At 37.1% G+C, this 22225-nt stretch overlaps 1 protein-coding gene across 6 annotated transcripts in view; it reads right to left on the bottom strand.

The window, feature by feature from the left end:
• Positions 1–22225, bottom strand: part of CCNYL1 (cyclin Y like 1) — a 39541-nt gene that overhangs the window by 6182 nt on the left and 11134 nt on the right. For 4 of the 6 annotated variants that reach the window (XR_004958663.1, XR_004958661.1, XR_004958662.1 and 1 more), the window contains exons 3-8: positions 20547–20581; positions 14544–14644; positions 10697–10732; positions 7948–7999; positions 6976–7095; positions 2302–2468 (exon numbers count right to left, since the gene is read on the bottom strand). Coding sequence is in view for 2 of the 6 variants with exons in the window: in XM_036254305.1 (XP_036110198.1) it covers positions 2302–2468; positions 6976–7095; positions 7948–7999; positions 10697–10732; positions 14544–14644; positions 20547–20581 (511 nt within the window). In the remaining 4 variants the exon portion in view is untranslated. The remainder of the gene's footprint in view (positions 1–2301; positions 2469–6975; positions 7096–7947; positions 8000–10696; positions 10733–14543; positions 14645–20546; positions 20582–22225) is intronic. The other 2 variants (XR_004958664.1, XM_036254306.1) reach the window with 2 other exon arrangements.

Below are 22225 nucleotides of genomic sequence, written 5' to 3'. Positions count from 1 at the left end.
AATCCTTTGACTGGTTTAGAGAGGCTTATTTTCTAACATATTTGGTTTTTTAGTTTTAAAGCTTTAATATTTTATCCACTGGATAGGTCAACAAAGGCTTGATATTCTCCTGTATGGAGGGCAGTCAGAATATGAGCAGAGATGAGGTTTTCTCATTTGCTGAACTTTTAACCCAACTGAACCTAATTCTAAAATTAATTTCCTATTCATATGGCCATAAGTCTATAGAAATGTAAATCAGATAATGTTTTGATAATCAGCTAATCGGGACTTAATTTAGTACAGGAATAAATGCACTTCACTATCCCTTTTATATTTTCTCCACTAATACATTTTAATTGTGTAGAAATACAGTACTTCATAGGATTAACATGTCTATTAATAGAGGTTTAATCATGGAAAAAAAGCATTATGCCTACAGAATATGCATCTTCTGGGGGGTTTTTGTTGTTTTTTCAATGGCTAGATGGCTGAATAGCATAGCATTTACAGGCAGAGCAAATTTTCTGAATAGCAGCTGCTCAGTTTAACTTATTCTTTTGAAGGGAAATACAGTCTAAAAAGAAAAGACTATATTTCAACATGGATATTAGAAAGTTTTAAGAAAAAGCTGATAAGATACCAATTTTTCAATTTAGACTCAAAATGAGACCATTACAAGTAGCAGTCAACAGCAGAGGGATGAAACTGATGTATACGAAACATTGTTATAATGTCTTCCAATTTCCAAAGATTATAAACAAAAGCAGCTTATTATAAACACAGCTCTTGGTGTTTCTCTGTTCATACGCAAAAAGCATTGTTTACTACTAGTCATCCTGTAGCCATACACTGCCCCTGGGGCTTACCTCTATGAAACCCACACATTTCCCTGCATATTCTCTGAGGTTATAACTAGAAACAGAGCCCAGTCAGCTTAGTTACAGGTTTTGAGAAAATTTCAGCTGTCATCATGGCAGGGCTAGTGTTCATGATTACAAATTTTCCATCCTTCAAGGAACCAGTTTGAAGACTCATGACAGTGGCAATCAGAGTAACTTTAGTTTCTGCAACTTCCAAAAGTACTTCTGTTTGTTTCAAATTCATTATTTGCTGTTACACTGTTTGCTAGGATGACTACCAGCAATATCACCATGACTACTCAGTTTACACTATTATCAAAATGCGCATTTGCACCAAAAGCCACTTTGACAGATACTGACAATGGTCCCTTCTCTTGGTAAGGAGTTTTCCTCACTTCAGTTGTAAACATGCACTCTGGTAATTCTGAATGAGTCTTATCTAGAGTAATGCGCAAAAGAAACAAAAACAAACTCTTGCCACGGCCTGCTACAATCTTGTTCTTCCTATAATATTATAAAGAGGTGTTCTTTCACATTTTCCTAAATGCCACTCACAAAGACATCTTCACAGTCAGGTGGGCAGTTTGCCAGTCTGCTGGAAATACCTCTTTGGCTCATCCTGCCTACCAACCTCAGGGCCCTCACAGCGATCAATTGCAGCCAGATCAAAAGCCTTTGTTAAGTTTAGTGTTTTACTCTCATCTTAGCGAGCCATCTATGAAGAGCACCCTCATGGTTACCTACAGCGCCCCCTAACAACTCACTGCTGTGGTTGCTGATTGCCACAGAAAACTCTCCAATGGCATGGGAACTGGGTGATGCCCAGTGATGCTTCACTGACTGCCTGAGAGGTAGGAGCTTCCTAACTCATCAGACCTATTTTCAAACATGTGTGATCCTCTTAAAAGGGCAGGAGAGCACAAGGATGAAACCTTTATATGCAGCTAATTTTCTATCATGATTTCTTTAACAATAGAACTTCAGATCAAAAGGAGGGAAAGACCAGTAAAAGCAAATATACAATGTGTGACTCAGGTTTAAGCTATAACCTCTCAGTAGTCTAGCAGCCCTAAGACCTTAACAGTGGCCAAACATTTATTTAAAGAGCCAGATGTATGCCCCTTAAAAATGGACTGGAACTAGTAGATAACTTTAAAAAGCTGCAAAGAGATTTACTGTACCGTTATCTAAACCGAGCTTGTAAAATGTTTGTCAAAACCTACCAGAGAAATAATTATCAAGCAGATTATTACAACAATAACACATTAAGACCTAATTAATGATGAGGAATATGAATTCATATTCCAAAGGTATGAACAGAAAGAAGTATGTAATTTTATGCCTATTTCAGTTCTCTGCACAAAGTAACCTTTACAAATATTTCTTAACATATAAACTTTGGGGGCAAATGAGGTACTAGAAAATGGTTAGAAAGTTCACCAAAACCTTTCAAACTCACATGTCCTCAACGGTAATGTCCTTGAGGATCTGGCAGTAGTCCACATTCCATACAGCCTGGTCATCCCAAACCTTGGAGGCAAGAAGAACGGCTCCCAAAACAATTCTCTTCCAGTTAGTGGGACAAATGTCGATCTCAGCGTAAGTTAAAAGCCTCTCCAAGTAAACCTGCAAAAGTAAAGCACTGGTCTTTGATTTCAGTTCAGTTTAAGTGTTGTGATAAGAACTCATAGGAATCAAAGATTTCATCTTGTTCTTTTTTTTTTTTTTTGTTAATCCACACTGGAGAATATTTTTTACATTGACTTTTATAGAGAGTGGAAAGGAGGGAGGAAGGGAGGAAGGGAGAAAAGAAACAGAAACATAGATATGTAAGAGACACATCAATTAGTTGCCTCCTGCATGTGGGCAGGAATCGAACCTGCAACCCAGGTACATGCCCTTGACCGGAAATTGAACAGGAGACCCTTTGGTCCACAGGCCGACACTCTAACCACTGAGTCAAACTGGCCAGGGCTCATCTATTTTGTAACATGCCTTTTATGCTTAGGTTCTACAGAGGCTGCTTGGCCAGCCAATGCCAGAGGCCAAGTCAGGAATGAATGTACACCTTAGCAAAGGTCATCCTGAAGGAATGCACTATGTTATTACCTTTCCACTTGTAAAGACCAGCATACACAGGTCCAGTGTAGATTCAAGCTGTTCAATAAATACCGGAGTGCCTCCCATGTATAGTTTCACACCTGGCTGGTCGTTATATGGTGATTTTCAAAATACTTGGACATGTAAATCCCTGGTAATACTGAGCACATTTGTATCTTTTGTGGCACATGCTGAAGATAAAACTGGTGGTCAATGGAGCCTCCCAGTGGCTGCTATGTGGTGCAGCAGGACAGGCAGTGCAAGCAGGTGTGCTTCAGGCTGGTCTGTACAACTGTCAGGAACACACATGCATACAAAGAACAGTCCTTAGCATATTCCCTGATGTTCACATCTCCATTATCATTTTGTGACTCTTCTGTCTTACATAATCTGAAGCATAGTCAATTCTGTTGGTTTCAGGTGGTAACAGAACTGCCAGTCTCCCTGGTACTCCTAAACCTGCCAGGTAGCTTGTGAGATTTCATGGTTTCTTTTACATGCATTCAATGTCTATTCTACAAAGAACCGGGCAAAGTTAACAGCTAAGTAAAGATTACAGAGGCAAGCTGTGATCCGTTGTTACCTCAAAGGGTGATTTGCAAAAGACTATGTATGCCCTTTGACAAATAGAAAAAAGCCCAATTTTAAAGAGTATGTTTACTGTCTTAGAGTTATTAGATTGACAGCTCAGATTTGCCAGTGTTCTCCAAACTCAACTGTTTTAAAAAACAAGTGGTTATTGAACATTATGTTCCTAGTAGAATTTCACAACTATTCCCTAAAACTAAGCACTCTCAGGTATCCTAAGAACAAACCTTACAAAATTCAACTCTCTCTACTCTATAGAAATAATTAGAGGCAATTACACAACATTGGTATTCTCTCAACTTCCTGTCATCTTTACTGCAGACTTGGTATATGCCACTACTCATTCATTCATACCTCTTGCCCTCCTGTGTCAGCGGAACTGACGTCTCCCTTCTCACAGAAGCTAGCTCTTCTATCAGTGAAGTCGATCCCATCCCACTCCTACAGAACACTGTTTCCACAATTACCTCTTTGAAGAAGAATCCTAGTCTGCCAGAGATTTTCCCAATGTGAATTTGTTTACATTGCCCCGCCCACACCCCACAACCCCTAAAATGCTTTCCCTCTCATTTTGCTCACAGGAAATGCCCTGATGCTGCTTCTCATCTCCCATTCTCTCCCTAACCCACTTTAGCCTGCCCCCTGCCACTATCACTCTGCTGAAACTACTACTGCTAAGGTGCCTTCTCGCATACACACACGAGCTCTTCATCCCAACTCACCACTCCCCAAGCCTTCCCTAAAAACAAAAGGCACTGTCATTTGCTTGGGCCCAAAACCTCCATTTGCATTAGCCTGCCCCAATCTGTTAGCAATTCTTGTTATCTCTACCTATCATTGATAATCTGACCACTTTCTATTCTACTTGTCATTTCTCACTGGTATCACTGTTAATGCCTCCTGACTTCTCTTGCCTGCACTTGGATGTCCAGTTACAGCCTATTCTCTCCAAAGCAGCCAGGATAGCATCTTTAATTAAGAGTGCTTCACTCCCCTGTTCAGTATCTGCCAAAAGTTTCCCATCAAACAAAAATTCACTTATTCCCATGGCCTACAAAGGCCCTCTAAGATAGGACATTCTATGCCCTTGTGTCCTACATTCTTTCCCTCATTTCACACTCTGACCACACTGGCCATGCCTCACTGTTCCTGTCTCAGAATCTTGTACTTGTTCCCTCTGCTTATAATGCCCGAGCTCCTTGTCCTCCTCAGTTTAGTCAGGTCACAGTTCAAATGTTACTTTAAGAGGTTCTTCCTGATCATTCTATCTAAAATAGCAAGCCACTCAGTCACTTTATCCCTTTACCGTGCTTTATCTTCTTTTTAAAAACACTTATTAAAAAAAATACTGCCCTGGCTGGGAGGCTCAGTTGGTTAGATCATTCTGTACACCAAAGGGTTGAGGGTTCAATGTCCCGTCAGGGCACATACCTAGGTTTTGGGTTCAATCCCCAGGGGGGGCATGTATAGGAAGGCAACCGATCAATGTTTAACTCTCACATTGATGTTTCTCTTTTTCTCTCTCTCACTTCCTCTTTTGATAAAATTAATAGGAACATATCCTTGAGTGAGGATTAAAAAAAACAAACAAACAAACCTTGCCCTGGCTGGTGTGGTTCAGTGAGTAAAGCATCAGACCTCACACTGAAGGGTCTCAGGTTTGATTCCCAGCCCTGGTTGGGACACATACAGGAGGCAACCAATTGATGTGTCTCTCCAGCACTGATGTTTCTCTCTGTCTCTCTCTCTCTCCCCCCACTCCCTCTTTTCCACTCACTCCAAAATTCAATGGAAAAAGTATCCTTGGGTGAGGATTAACAACAGCAGCAGCAAAAACCTTGCTTTCCTCACTAGAATATAAGCTCCATTACGACAAGAACTTGATTGAACCTGTTCTCTCCTATCCTCAGCACTTAGATCTGTAACTACTATCAGCACTGATGGAACTAGTCCCCAGGAGTGGCTAGAATTGTGGCAAGAATAATCAAAGAGAAACCCAGATAAGTAGAGGTTCAAGAAAGAGTGTGGTCAAATGCTAAATGCTGCCAAGAAGTTATTCATTCCATAAATATCCACTGAAAACCTACTTTCTCACTATTCTATCGTCTATCCACTTTTTATTCATGCTTTCTCTGCATCTGAACAGCTACTCTGATTCCCTACCTGTAGCTCAGATTCATGCTCTAATTCCATATATTCAAATGATTACCAGACATTGCCACCCTACCATCTTACAAGAACATAAGCTTAACGTGTATACAAAGAACTCCCCTGCCTCTTCCAACGCAGATGCTCTCCCTCCTGGATGACCTAGCTCTCCATATGGAAGCAGCACTCCTGCCTTTCTCCAGCACGTGCTAAGCACTCCAAATGGCTAGCAGCTGTATGAAAAGGCCTGTGTCTGATCAAGTGCCCGTTAAGGGGTCTCTATTCAGAAATACAAGCTGCCTCTCCAAAATTTTAACTGGATACTAAAAGGAGGAGACCCTGACCTAAGCATTCTTTTCCTCCAGACCACGCTGCTGACTTTTCCCTTTAGGTTTGCTGCATGAAGGGGTAATACAATCCTTACTACTTCTCACTAGAATAGGACTTATTATTCCAAATGATAAAATCTTACCATAAGGAATTCTGTATGGATGACGAAAAGGTCCTTACACAGCTGTAGCTTAGCAGGCAACTAGCAACATCTTTCAAGTACTGATGGCACTATCATCCTGGCAACTTCACAGGCAGGCACAAAAGGACAGCAGGAAGAAATTAACACCCATCTTCCAAGGAACAGAGAATTTAAAGCTATCGTTCTCAAGCAGGACACATATTATAACTGCCTGAGGAATATAACCTGGGGCTCAGCTTAGACTCCGTCTGTCTGCAGACCAGAAGGTTTGTTACTGCCTCATCCTATCCCACCAGCACACCTTGTATGTGTGCGTGTTTGTGCACTATATGTATGTGTCTCCTGAGATGTGGAGGGAGAAACCAGAAATGTCTCCTGCTGCCTTTAATAGCAATTGTTTGTGATGAGAAAAGCAATGGCAACATTTTAAATCATAATGATTACTTAGCTCAAATGTCCGTATTTTACTTCCTTTCATGGGTTTCTCTCTTTTTTTTCTTTTCCTTTATTGATTTTAGAGAGAAAGGGAGGGAGAGGGGGAGAGAGCTGGAAACATCGATGAGAGAGAACATCGACTGGCCACCTCCTGCATGCCCCCCCTTGGGGATTTGGCCCACAACCTGGGCATGTGCCCTGACTGGGAGTCGAACCGGTGACCTTTTGGTGCATGGGTCGATGCTCAACCACTGAGCCACACCAGCCGAGTGATGGGTTTCTCTTAGTAAAGTTCTGATGACCATTTCATGAACCTACTTTTATTTCAAAAACAGGACCAATACCCTGTGTACAAGACAGAAAAAAATGCTTCTGAAAGAACTATCTTACCAAAGTTACTATTGCACATTCCGCTGTTAGCTGTGCAGCACTGAAAAGAGTCCGAACAAATCTGTAAATAAATTTGTGTTCAGGATCATGCTTAAAGTATTCCTCTGGAACTGTTTCTCGCTGAAAGGGAAAAAACAACAAACAAAAAAACGCAATATAAGTATGCAGTGAAGAAAAATACTTAAGTACTCTTAGCAGTCTTCTACTTGTGCCCGTCTATTCCTTAAAATAATTTCTATTAGGTGACATGTCTCTCAGTCTTTGAAATACAAACAATGGGATCTTAAAAACTATATAGTGATTCAATTACCCACCACCATTCATTAAAGAAAAATATAGGCACAACCTCAGATAATTTATTTATGTTCCTTTCCACCTTCCCGCTACAGAATTCTATCTAAATGTAAATTATTTTTAGGCTCAAAAGTCTTGATCACCGTTGTCATGCTTCTCTGCAATCCACTCTGAAAATACATATTTTTTCCTATAACCACAAGGCTCTAAGGTTGTGCTGCCTTATACAGTAGTCCCCAGCCACATACTGCTATAGAGTATCTGAAGAAGTAAAATTAAAAATGTCATTTTATTTTATTTAAGTTTTAAATAGTCATTTAATTTTCTTCATAGAGATGTTAACATCTGTATTAATTTTATATCTAAATATTTACATTATTTGACACTACTGAAAATTATCTTTTACAAAGATCTATTTTCTGTTTTGGGGTACATTTATTTAGCTCACTAATTATACAAATCTACAACTCAGTTCTTACTGACATATTTCTTATACAACACTCCTTTACTAAAATAATTAGTCACAACATGGGGTGGGTAAGAATATTTCAAGGAAGATAATTTTGACTTCAAGCTGGAGGGAGTAATTTTATTCTAGTAATTAATTTAAAAGCAAATCAGCATGAAATAAACACAACTGTATGAGAGAAAAATGCAACCTCAATAAAACTGACTTACTGTGAGTGGATGTGATCTCTCATCAAAAATATCCAACGATCTATTTGCATCTCTAAAATATAAGAATGTTTTTTAAAAATTAATTCAGAAATTATTAATATCTTAGGAACAGAACTGCTAGGAGTATAGATAGGGGTTGAGGAAGAAGCTTAACCTTCAACAAAGCAGTTTTACAAATAATTCTCTTAGATTCTTTAAGAGGGTTTCCTGATCTATTTGTACTTAGCACATCAAATTCTCTGAAATATTTTCTACAATGACCAGCCAGAATTGCCTTTATAAGCATTGACCCTAACAGGCAATGCTAGTAAACTAAATGCATTTCCAGTCTAACCTCACACTGGAATACACAAGAACATTTTATGAAGCAGTAGTAGTAGGCAATAATGTCCTTAGAATTTTAATTGTGAATATGAGATTCATGTTTTTCCCCTTCTTATTAGTTTCTTATATTATAGTGTTATGTATTTCTTCTTGTCTCTTTTTAAATAGTTTGAGCTAAAAACTTACCTTTTTATTTTAAAAGTGACCAGTCTTTTGATTTAAAAGTTCACCACACTAATTTAAACAGTGCTTCTCCAAGTATGTTCTGCAGGCCTCTGGGGATCCCCTAGACCAGTGGTTCTCAACCTTCCTAGTGCCACGACCCTTTAATACAGTTCCTCATGTTGTGGTGACCCCAACCATAAAATTATTTTTGTTGCTACTTCACAACTGTAATTTTGCTACTGCTATGTCTTAGGCGACCCCTGTGAAAGGTTGAGAACCATTGCCCTAGACCCTTTTTAGAAGGCCCAAGAGGTCAAAACTGTTTTTATAGGAATATTAAGGCATTGTCTGCTTTAACACTGACATTTGCCATGATTGTACAAAAGCAAAAGTGAGTAAAACTGGTTTCTGAGCATGAATCAAGGCAGTGGTACCAAACTATACTAGGTATCATTCTATTCTTCACTGCTACTCGCAGTTGAAAAAAATACCTGCTTTACTTAACACCAACCACCCTTGATAAAGCAGTAAAAATTGATAGTGTTATTAAACTTTGATCCTTCTTTTTTATATTCTGAGTAAGTGGAAAGTATGCATGAAGCACTTCTGATTCTGGAATGTGGTTGTGTTAAGGAAAAGCACTTCTGACTTAGTTGTGAGCTGAAGAAGCCACTTTTTTCATAAAATAACATCTGAGCTAGATTATTGTTGGTTGTGGCCGATTGTCTTGTGCATAAGATGTTTAGCAGCATCTGGCCTCTACTCTGCTCACTAAATGCCAATAGCACCCTCTCCCCGCTCCACACTGTGACAACAGAGAAATATCTCCAACCATGACCGAATAACATCTTCATTTGATAGTACAACTGTCATTCTCTCAAAAACAAAAACTGAACCCATCACTTCAAGGAAAATGACTTGCATATTTGTTACCAATGACACAATTCAAGCTGTCAAGCTAAAAGGATTTGGGGAAATGTGTACCTTCTTATGTGAGCTTGACAGCTTTTCAATACTTAAAAGACCTTTCTGGTAAGATTGGTGGTGATACTAACAAAAGTGAGTTTTTTGCTCTGGCCAGTTTGGCTCAGCAGTTGGAGTGTCAGCCCACAGCCCAATGAGTCGTGGGTTCGATTCCAGTCAAGAGCACATACCTTGGTTGCGGTTCATCCCTAGCCCTGGTTGGGGTTGTGCGGGAGGCCAAACAGTCAATGTGTCCCTCTCATGTCAATGTTTCTCTTTCTCTCCCTCCCACTCTATCTGAAGATAAAAAGAAAATTATTGAGTGAGGATTTAAAAAAAAAAGTGAGTTTTTGACCTTTATAAAGAAATATGAACCAATACTTTCCGAATGACCAACACATTATTATAAAGTCATGTACAAGTAAAAGATCCATTAAGTGTACAAGATAGATCAATGGGTATTAATTTAATAAATTATCTACTACAGTTTATGGAAATGATTTAAAATTCCACTGTAATTAATTTAAGAAACAAGCAGTTGTAGACTTTTGGTACAGTATCAAAGAATATCCACAATTATCCGAAAGCTTTAAGTATACCTTTTTCTAGTCATATAGCTATATGAGACTGGATCTTCTTCACACAGTTTTTCAGAACAAATGACTTAGGTGATTGCAAATTATTTATGACCAAGTATACATAAGAATCAGCTGACTTCTATTAAGCCAAACATTAAAGAGATTTACAAAAATGTAAATAAATGATACACTTTCCACTCAACTTTTCTGTTGTGAAAATAATTATTTTTCATAAAAAAATTATGTTAATACTATGGTTCTTCAATCAGGGGTGATTTTATCCCCAGGGGACATTCGGTCATGGTTGGAGATATTTTTCTGTTGTCACATTGTGGAGCGGGGAGAGGGTGTTATTGGCATTTAATGAGTAGATGGAGAAGAGGCCAGATGCTGCTAAACATCTTATCATGCACAAGACAATCGGCCACAACCAACAATAATCCAGCTCAAAATTTCAAGAGTGCTATAAAAACCCTGTTTTAACATACAATGGACTTACTTTTAAATGCTCCATTTTAATTTCTAATACAAATACTCTTTGAGATCCACAATAACTTAAGTGTTAAGAGTCCTAAGACAAAAACAAATGATTCACTTCAATAATGTAATAAAAGCACTCTATAGTTCACTATAATGATGTCTATAGTTATTACCTAACACTAAACTTGATACCTTGTAAATTTATTAGCTAGAATAACATGACAGGTTTTAAAACTCACCTGTTCTTTATGTGGTAATATATCGCTAAGGTCACACTGTGGAGGAAAAAAAAAATTGTAACATTTGATTTTAATATGTTAGGTCTGAACATATTTTTTATAAGGGGTGGGGAAGACCTTCCCAGCTGCCCAGTGAGTGGCCTTGAAATCCTCAATCAGAACAGTATCATATGGGCACTTTTCCCCTTGTTTTAGTTCTTTGGCTTTTAGCAAAAATAGGAGAATCAAATGTTAGGTAATATGCTGTAAGAAGACGTTTTTTAGTTGATTATTATAATACATGTTATTGCATATTTTCCCTGTCATTTGCCCTTTCACCCATAGAACCTTTCATCCTACACAAGTTATATTTATTTGTATACTTGCTTAAATTTAAGCCATACGGTGTTTGTTTTTTGTTTTTTTAAAAGGTTATTAGGCCCTACATTTCAGTTGTTTTAGTTCACTATCCACCTACCCACCCATTTCCCATCATTTCCCTAAAGGTAAATAAAGTGCTCTATACCAAATACAATCATTTAAGATTACTTTTACATAATTATCAGAAAATTTAATAGCAAATCTAAGAACCCACAAAGTCAATAGGTCTAACTATCCTGAAATAAGCAGTGCTAACAATGCAGCATAATACGACAGTGTAATATTTAATAAATTTTTTCCAAATTAGCCTAAATGAAATATTAATGAGCAGATGTAAGTCCTCAGATACTGTGTAAATTACTGTATCCCTAAGTTATTCAAAGACATTGTATACTAGGCAACAAAGGGGTTCTCTTGGTTAAGTTATATGCTTCTCTTCTTTGCCCTCAGTGTCTAAAATGAAGCTCAAAATAAATGAGGGAAGGCAAATCTGAATTTTATAACTAGGTCTATAGAATATTAGCACTTGTAAAAAGGCCTGTACCATTGTTAGCATCAAAGATGGATACTTCTATAGTGCTTCAAACATTTCATCTTCAAATTGATTTTAAAATCACAGAATTCAAAGCATAAAATTTCCCATCATTTCCCTAAAGGTAAATAAAGTGCTCGATACAGAATTCAAAGCTGAAAATGACCACTGAACCTTAGATAACATTTAATTCAACAACCCATTTTACAGATAAGGGATCCAAGGCTTAAAACTAACTTGCTCAAGGTCCCACCAATAGTGAGAAGCAGTTCTCTTTCTCCTATACACTAACCAGGCAGTTGTTTCCAAGCTTAGCTGTACCTTGGGAACATCTAAGAAGACTTATAAACTGCCTGGCTTCCCCACCTCTAGACACTGATTTAAATGGCACTGGGAAGACTTGGGATTGTTTATAAAGCTCCTCAGGAGGCTGCAATGTGTAGCATAGTTTGGGAACACAAACTAGCTTTAAGATCAGAATCACTCTAGATGCTTTTGTTCATGTAATTGTGCCTCACATCCTTCTGAATGCAAGGGTGGAGAGGAGTGGGTGGAGGTGGAAGAGGGCATAGAGGGGATAAAAGGTGATGGAAAAATTAAAAAAAAAAAAGATCAGAATCCCTCTGGATGCTTTTATTCATATAATCATGCCTCTCATCCTTCCTCAGTTTATCAAAGGCTTGGGAGAGTGAGAGAGTATGTTGGGGGAGGGGAGGTGGAATGCATGTGTTTAGAGAGAGATATTTTGAAAAAAGTTACATTAGTGATTCTAATAAGGCTTGCCCACCCCACTGAGAGCAATGTACCCCATGATAAACATTTTTCAAAATCATTCCTAAAAGCCAATTAGCTCTATTAATTTTCTCAGTAAACTTTTATTTAGCCAATAGGGAATGTACTGAATGATTATTTTCAAAACTTAATGAGCAAATTAAAACTTACTGTACTTCTAAAGATTAGACTAATTTGGAGAACTAAGCATGAAACCAACTTGTCTGAGCAAGGTTAATCTTTAAAACTACTTTTGAATTATATGCCATAATATCAGATTCTTTTGAATTCAAAAGAATCTACAGAATGCAGCCACAGTCGAGTGGTTTTTTACTCACAGATTAAGTGTCTTGGCTGAGTAAAATATTCAGTGATTACTCAATAGGTGCCAAAGCTCAGGGCTTTAGAGAGAGATGAGGATCAGTTTTTGCTGAAACATAATTTGTTCTCAACTACTGTTATAAGTGAGAGAAGAAAGTTACATTATTATGATTGTGAATTTGCTGTTTTTAATTAAAATAAAAGTCATTTATAATTTAATCAGCAAAAAGCTGGTACATTAGAAACAAAATTAAATGCATAAGGTAATTATGTTTTTAAGACTGAAAAATAAAATTAGGGATGAGAACATCAATATTTGCAGATAGCCCAGCCGGTGTGGCTCAGTGGATTGAGCAGCATCCCATAAACTGAGAGGTCCCAGTTTGATTCCCAGTCAGGGACTTGCTCGGGTTTCAGGCTTGATTCCAGGTAGGGGGTGTGCAGGAGGCAGCCAACTGATGTTTCTCTCTCACACCAATGTTTCTCTCTCTCTCTCTCTCTCTCTCTCCCTTCCCTTCTCTCTAAAAAATCAGTAAAAGCATATTTAAAAATATATATTTGCAGATAGCTTGTCCCAAACTGGGAGTGTTCGGGAAAACACTCATATTCCAAGGAGATACTGTTTCTTGGACAATCCCAGTGGGAACCAGGAAGCTCTACATCCTGTTTTGGTTTATTTCTCTTTTAAATATGCTTAAAAGGTTCGTAGTAGTGCTTCTCCAATTGTGAACTATGTGGTGTTCCCAGAAATTAATGAATAGTTTTCATCATGACACACTGTTCATATTTGCTTAAGTATAACCTTTACTATGGCTATTTTTCCAAAACTTCACCTTTCTCATTTTTTTCTGTTGTGATTTTCTTATATATGGATTGATATAGTGTCTTGGTGATATATGTATATATCTATCCATATATATAAAATTAAATTTAATATATCCATTAAATTAAAATGTCAGGCCCTGGCCGGGTTGGCTCAGCGACTGGAGCATCGGCCTATGGTCCAGAGAGACCTGGGTTTGGTTCCAGCTAAGAGCACGTACCTCGGTTGCAGTTTGTCCCCGGCCCTGGTTGGGTCGTGCGGGTGGCAACCACTCGATGTGTCCCTTTCACATCGATGTTTTTCTCTGTCTCCCTCCCATTCTATCTGAACAAAATGTAAAAATGTCTTCAGGTGAGAATAAAAAAATAAAACTTAAAATAAAAAAAAATTAAAATTAAAATGTCAGTTGAACAAATTATACCCACAAAGAAATTTAATTAAATGTAATTAAAAAGTTGTTCCTTAAGACTTATTTTATACATTTTCTCCCTCTTTAGGGGATAGGAAGGAGAAGTGAATCTTTATACAAAAATAGTACAAGAATGTATGATGAAGAAAATCTGACAAAATCCAATTACATTTAAATGTACATACACTCTGTGCTTACTTCGGCAGCACATATACTAAAATGTACGTACACTCTGGTGTCAGTAGAGGACAAGCTGTTCCAAAGTAGTACACAGTGTTTTAGGCCTATATCTCATAAAGAAATACTTTTTTCTAGAAACATCCAATAAAAAGCACCTCTCCTGTTTATTATGTTAAACAACATCTTAACAGAAATATTATCAAATAAAGGTAAGTACTTTTTCTCGGATTTCTTATTTGCTCACTGGCCTTCCCTTTCTTCCATCCACTCTAAGGTTAAAATGGAAATTGAAAATTCATATTTAGGTCCTTGAAAGCAATATATATTTGGCATCAGTTGCTTCATCTGATCACTGAAAAGGACAATCAAATGACTGAAATTATATATGGCTAGGATGCTTTTAGCATAAGGGGGTCTGTCACTCAGCCCTTGGCAACCTAGTTGTACTCACCATTGGACTGTGGTTCTAAGATTAGGCTGGCTGACTGTGCTGTCATCTAGAAATATTGTTGAGCATGAGCTATACTTTTTAGTAAGGTGCCCTGGAGATACCTGAAGGGGAAGGGAAATAGAAGAAAATGTCACAGTAAGTTAAACCTATAAAAGTGTGTTTTTTCCTTGGTTAAAACGTCAAACAATTAAGCATTAAGATTCTTCTTATACTCCATGAACTGCTTGAGTGTAGATACCATGTGCAGGTCTATGGGAAACCCATTAGATAATCTAACTTCCAAAGACGAGATCTGAGGAATGGGTTATAAAATTCTGCCCTTGATTAGTACCTATAATCAAACCTGGCAAACCCTTATAAATTCCCTTTATAATAATGTAGAAAGTTTAGAATAAGATTACAGTATTTTTTTTTTCCTTAAGCAATGAAAAGCAGCTAAATTTTCTATTTCTATTTACTTACTACAATAAAATATAATGCCTTACATAATGTTGAAGCAAGAGCATTTTATTGCAGTAGATGAAGGCCAATAATAAACACTAGTTCAGGAGACAGTGTGCCAAAACACATTCGAGTCGTTTGTGTGTGAGTGTGTGTGTGTGCGTCAGCGCCAGGGTCGCCCATTTACTAACTAGCTAGGGAGTCAAAGGTCTCTCTGGGTCTGTTTCCCTATCTGGAGGATAAAAGAGTATTGTTGTAAGATTCTCTCACATCCAAAAAAACAGATCAAACAACTTTGATAATTTAATTCTAAATTCATCTTTAAATAAGATTGTCATTATATTACTCAAGTGAGAACCTCAAATAATATTGTCCAGTAATTTCTAAATGTTATTAATTCTATTCTCTAAGTTATTTGGCACTCATCACAACCCTGCCTCACTCATGCTACTCTACCTACAATGCCTTTTTCTTCCTCCTTGTCCCAGCAAATGTAACCCTCTCCCACCCCCCATCTACCTCCAGGACACCTTTGCCAGCACCCACAATACAAAACTTCTCCCTTTCTGTACACTCACACATCTAAGTTACCACTTGTTACTTAGTATCTACTGCTTACAGGGAATCCCCCTTACAAAAAGTTAGCTTCTCTAGGGGAGGGAGGACCCTTTCTCTTTTCCTGTCTCCAGCTGTGAGCACAGAATCTAGGAGTTAAACTAGTGTTTAGCAAATTATTTTAAACTAATTACAACTGGAAGATCATAAGTCTTACTACAGATACAAATTAGAGTTTACCTGCAGTGGTACTGGAGAGGTGACAATGAACTTTTTGAGGCCCTCTAGAGAATAAACTATCTTTAAAACACTTTAGAAGTATCCATTTATTTTAGAAGTATCCATTGATTTGTAAAAAGCCCAAAAATACAGCAATAATCAAATACTGAAATAGCCTAATCTATGTTAGGACAACTTTATTCCTTAAAAGCCAATAACTAATCCCAGTCATTGTAAGTAGTTGAAAGTAATAGTAGCATTCTTTAAAATTACAGAATACCAACAATTTTAATATGCTCGGTTTTGTTGTATCTTTTTAAAACTAATTCAGATGAGCCTTCCTTCCTCATATTAATATAAAATTGTCTTTATCATGCTGTCATACTATCCCATCAGTATCCCCCACAAATACATAAAATATGGAGTACAGATACATAAAATATGGAGTAGGGAGAAAGTATCATTGATGCCTTTTAAATACAGAGCATTTAAAAATTGCCAGTAGCTAATAATCAGCAATATCCATATATTATTATATACAATACCATTTCACTTGTTTCAGATATTTTACTGCAAAGCCACTTATTCTTTATTAACCAAAAGTTCCAGACAGTATATTTTTGAAAAGTACTACTATTTGGAGGAATAAATTCTCCTTCAAGCTAGAAATGTTTTAACTACAGCTAAAACTCGGATATGTTCCTTAAGCTATGCAGTTAACATGTAATTTACTTTTGGGATCTCAAAAGATACAGCATGAAAAATGAAAATTCATTAAAATACTTTTATTCTAAATGGAAAGTTATCTTTTAAGATCACTAATATTAAGGTATAATGTGGCATATCATACACCAAAATAAAGTCTAATCATGACCCAAAACCTATACACTGGGCTGTATAAAGAACAGGGGAGCTTTGGCCGGTTTGGCTCAGTGGTTAGAGCGTCCGTCTGCGGTCAGGAGAGACCCGGGTTCGGTTCCCGCTAAGGGCATGTACTTCGGTTGCAGTTTGTCCCCAGCCCTGGCTGGTCGTGCGGGTGGCAGCCACTCAATGTGTCCCTTCACGTCGATGTTTCTCTCTCTCTCTCTCTCCGTCCCACTCTATCTGTACAAAAAAATGGAAAAATGTCCTCGGGTGAGGATAAAAAAAAAAAATTTAAAAAGAATAAAAAAGAACAGGGGAAAAATGTACCAAAATACAGACTAGTTGATAAAGCTTGAGTGATATTTGCTCCCTTTCCCTCTACTTATATTTTTTTCTATTATAAATGTATGTCGATTTGTCTTTGAAAATATTAGTGCCAAAACATTTTAAATTCTTAAGTAGACATGGGCTTATAACCCTATCGGGGTTCAGTTGGTAAACCAGCAACTTACAATCTACTAGATAGGTCCAACCAAAGAAACACTAAACACTTGCCCATCACTCTAGGCCTACTCCTTACTATTAAAGCTTTTTAGGCCCTGGCTGATTTGGCTCAGCAGTTAAGAGCGTTGGCCTGTGGTCCAGAGAGACCCAGGTTTGGTTCCCGCTAAGGGCATGTACTTCGGTTGCAGTTTGTCCCCGGCCCTGGTTGGTCATGTGGGTGGCAGCCACTCAATGTGTCCCTTTCACGTCGATGTCTCTGTCTCTCTCTCTCTTTCTCTCTCTCCCTCCCACTCTATCTGAACAAAAAATGGAAAAATGTCCTCGGGTGAGGATAAAAAAAAACAAAAAAACTTTTAGGATCAAGTATCTGGTATTCACTAGAGGGTGGCAGAATTAAGCCTCTGAGCAGAGCCTGAACATATTGGCTGTCAGCAGGTTACTTTCCCCTCATCTTGCTTGAAAATTTAAGACAAATGTCCTTTATAGTTAAAGCCTTACTATTGCTGGCTTACAACCTCAATAAACTATACTGACAAACATAAAGAAAACAATGCAAATAACAACAACAAAAATTAAACAGCCAAAACACTACTGATAATTTTGTGTTCGTAGGTATTATTAAAATTGGTCACCAGAATAGACAAAGACAAAGAATCATACTTTATTTTCATTCATTCAGCACTAATGAGAGACGAGATGAATTTTTACAATCTTTACAAGAAAGTGAAGGGGTTACTAAGGTAGACTTAAGGTTCAATGGCAAAGACTAGAAAAATAATCATACCTAGAAGTCTAATAAGTCACAACCCAAACCGTACTATCAAAGGTCAAGTATCTGTTGAAATTCTGCCCCCACCCATTGTGCTCACTACCTCATCTTAGCCCACTGAAAAATAAAGCTGACGTTTACTTTTCTCTACTTTTTCTCAAATTTTGAATATTAAGAATTAATGACTTCTAATTAACTTAAAAATTTCTAACACTTTATGCATTAATGAAAATTGCTCTACCCACTTTGCACATTAATGGGACAATATGGCAGGGTACGTGGTTTGAATAGAATTCTTAATTAAGACGTTAGTAGAAGTATAGTATGCTAATTATAGGTATAGCCAAAAATATTCCCTGAATTAATATCATTATATTGAATTAAAACTTTAAACTGAAACTCAGAATCTATATTTAAAGTGTAAATCTAAGTTAAATATGCTGGACTGACTACAATTCTATTTCCTCTCCCCCTCCTTGCACAGATATCTCATTAGAATTAAAGGCATAAAAAAAGATTATATATAATATAGGACAAACAGCAGGTAATTTTTAATGTTTGAAAGCTGAAGACTAGATAAAGGAGTGGTAACTGACATGGCAGAACAGAGGAAGCACAAACTTGGTGCCTATAAATAGTGGCTGGCACAGGAATAAGAAAGTCAGTTTATCTGACAGAACCAAAGGCAGGTTCAGAATTCAGAGGCTTGACCCCAAAATCCTGCAATGAGGCCTATTAGTTAACAAAAGTCCTGCTCACTCCTGGTGCTTCCAATTAGATCTCAAGATACAGCCAGGGACCACCACACGAGGAAAGCCAACAAGGAAGAGAGATCAAAACAGAAAGAAGGAAATTAATGGGAGTGATGAAATTCAGGAGCAAATGAAAACGTAGAAAAAAAAAAATTCTTAACCTCAGAAAAACAAAAAATTGCATTGGTAGAAAAATTGAATGCTATTTTTAAAAAAAAAGAAGAAGAATGACAGAATATAAGAGAACTCCATAAATTAAAAACAAGATAGACAAAACAAAGAATTCAATAGAAAGGTTGGGGCATAAAGTCAAGCAAATCTCTAGCAAGTAGAAAAAAACAAAATGGAAAATAGGAGGGGGAGAAACTTAAAAATTAATGCAGGAATATTATTCTAAGAGTTCCAACTTCTGAGAAATACAAATACTAGACATTTTTTTTTAATTCACTGAAATGAGAGAAGAGCTGCAGACTAAATGGCTACAAAGATAAAGAAAAGGTACATACCAAACCATATGGATATGATATTATGATATATGACATAATTTATGATATGGAATCCCAGGAATAGAGAAGGTACTAAAAGCTTCCAGAGAAGGAAGGGATGGGGGAAAATGACTAACATTGTTAATATACAATGTTATCAAACAATGTCAACAGATTTAATAGCAACAATGAAAATGAGAAAACAGTAGAAATGTCTTTAGAACTATAAAAATTAGTTGCAACCTAGAATTCTATACTTTATCAAATAGGAGGCATTTCAGAGAGGCCAGATCTCTAAAAACGTCTGCCCATGTACCATTTCCCAGGGAAATGTGCTCCATTAAAACTGAGAAGTATAACAAGACAGAGGGAAACATAGAATCTGGGACATAGGGGATCCAACACAAGAGAGCCGTTATGTGAGATCCTAGATGACTTCAAAGAGATATACCAGGAAAACAGGCACAGAGCAGGCCTAGGGAAAACCAGTTTACATTAGAGTAGGATGATAAAAAGCTGAGGAAGGTTGTTTCCAAGAAAAAAAAAATGTGTTTGGTAAATGGAAAATGTTTTTGATAGGCATGTGACAAATGTTACATTTGGGGGAAAAATAGTTGTTAGAAAACAGGCAAGCAAACACAGTCAGGAAAATGATCCCACACACCAATGAAGAATTACTATGTATTAACTTAATGTAGCATAAATGTAGTATTTCTGTCTTATAGTCATCGTTGTCAAATTACTACATTTGTTAAGTACACAAAAATGTGGGTTTGTTTTCTTAAAGCAGGGAAACTAGCCTACTTACTGAATTTGGCTATGTGAAATCTTAGCTAGGTAGAGGGGGATTCGATTATGCTGGAAAAGTGTAAAAGTGCTCAGATTTCAGTTATACTTGAGAAAAAGAATGAAGTGGCACAACCAGAGAATTATATGGCTCAGCAGTAAAAAATATTTGTATAGTTATAATAATGTAAACACTGATTCTGATTTACATGTTGAGGAAATGGAGGGAGGGAAGTATGGTCACGGTGGAGTAAGAAAGCTAAGCTTTCACCTACTATGACAGGAAGTCAATAGATCGTGCTAAAAATTAACTTAGCTATATTATATATATATATTTAAATAAGATTTTAAAAGTAAGGCAAAAAAAATGAACGCAGATCTTTATACCACAACCATGTTATTGAAATTTAACTTAAATGTCAGAACCCTTAAAAAATGGGCATTACTAAAGCCATAGACTTTCCTGACTTGACATTTTATAATTAGGAAAACAAAAAAGATTTAGAAAATCTACAAAAAGATGCCCATGCTACTGGTATTGGGTCCATTATATTTTTTAGGAATCATGGCAGACAACTTTTAATTCAAACTGTTAGTTTCTTACTTAACTTTTCAACTGTTTACTTACATGGTTTACATAGTTGTTCTTCCTCTTTTCTCGCACTAAGAATAAAGAAAATTAACTGATCAATTCTGATACAAATGCCATAGAAAAATAAAAGTTGCTGATTATCTGACAGATTACCAACACACAAAATAAGACAAAATTCCATTCCATTTTAAAAATAATTTCCAACAAAATTTATAATTTAAATCACCTGGCTAGATGAGCACCACAAAGTGAATCTAAAAACTTAGTTTTAGTTATTGACTAACAGATAGTCTATATTAGGTACAAATGAAAGACTCTCCATGTACAGCAGAAGAGGCAATGCAAATTAGGCCAGGTGAGAAACTTAGCTAATACATTTTACCCGTTACATATCTGAACGACTACACCGTAGTAGTTTCTAACACTACATTTGTACCCACCTTACTTGAATCACTAGGATCTAACCATTGACAGCTCTAAGAACCAGTTTCTGGCCAGGCACTAATTCCCAGATGCACCAGCATCCCAGGAAGCATCCTGAACCACTCATTGGTAATCAACTAAAATTCCTTACTAAAAAATAAATGTCTTTACTCAATTGGAAAGTAACCTACTTAAATTTAAATAGTAAAATAAGTGTGCTGACCTAATCGAACATATCTATAAGCACACAAAATCAATTTTCTCTAACAAAGGCCAGAAGAAGAACAGAAGCCCCAAAGAAAGTCTTGGACTGTACTTTATTTCCACACTGCCTTCTTTACTGTAGGAAGGCACCATAGGCACACATTCCTTAGGACTGGAGAGAGAGGCATGGGACAGCTTTTCCTTTACATGTGAGCAGCCCATGACTCTGGAAAAAACAGAAATACAGCAATTCTAACCACAAACGATCAGCTCAAGACAGGCAAAATACACATTCACCATGAAAAGACAAGTTAGAACCCTCATTTTTTTTTTTATTGTGCTGCATTACTTCAAAGATTATGGAACCCTCACTTCTTGTACTTCTGCTGTCATAAGTGGAAAACTTGGTCATGTGAGGCTTTTTAAGCAAGTAAACTAGATTTAACATAACATTAAGGAAAATAAGCAGGCAAGCAGGAGTGTTAAAAATCCTATAGTAGTTCTGATTCTTATCCTAAAACAAACAGGATACAGGAAATTTATACTCGTTGAGGCTAACTTTTTGGGAAACCCCACAGGGATATGTTTGCTCTGATGTACCTTGGCACAGGATTACATTAGGATGAGAAAGTTTTAAATAGCTTAAAGGTTTTGGGTAGCATAAATCTGGATGTGAGGTAGGATCATTTGGTGGAGCACTGTGTAAAATGGGGCCAAGCCCTGGCCGGTTTGGCTCAGTGGTTGGAGCGTCGGCCTGCAGACCAGAGTACTGGGTTCAGTTCCTGCTAGGGGCATGTATCAAAAAAAGGGGGGGGGGGCCAAAATCACGAATTCTATCTTAATATACAAACTGATTTTTTTGATTTGTTCAAATGAAACCTAACTGTGACCTAAATTCCACCACTCATCTTAAAACGAGTGCTCTTTGGTGCAAGGGGAAAAGGACATAGCTATTTGGAGAAACAGACCACATCTAAATCATGTGGCCAATTTAACTGTGTTGATAAAGAGGTGGCAAAATGTGTAAACAGAGAATCTGCCTTTTCTCCTCACTGAATACTTTCTCTAACACATAAAACAAAACCAGT

Source organism: Molossus molossus, unplaced genomic scaffold (assembly GCF_014108415.1).
Source record: "Molossus molossus isolate mMolMol1 unplaced genomic scaffold, mMolMol1.p scaffold_m16_p_11, whole genome shotgun sequence".
NCBI lineage: Eukaryota > Metazoa > Chordata > Mammalia > Chiroptera > Molossidae > Molossus > Molossus molossus.
This window is presented reverse-complemented; position numbering and strand designations above follow the sequence as displayed.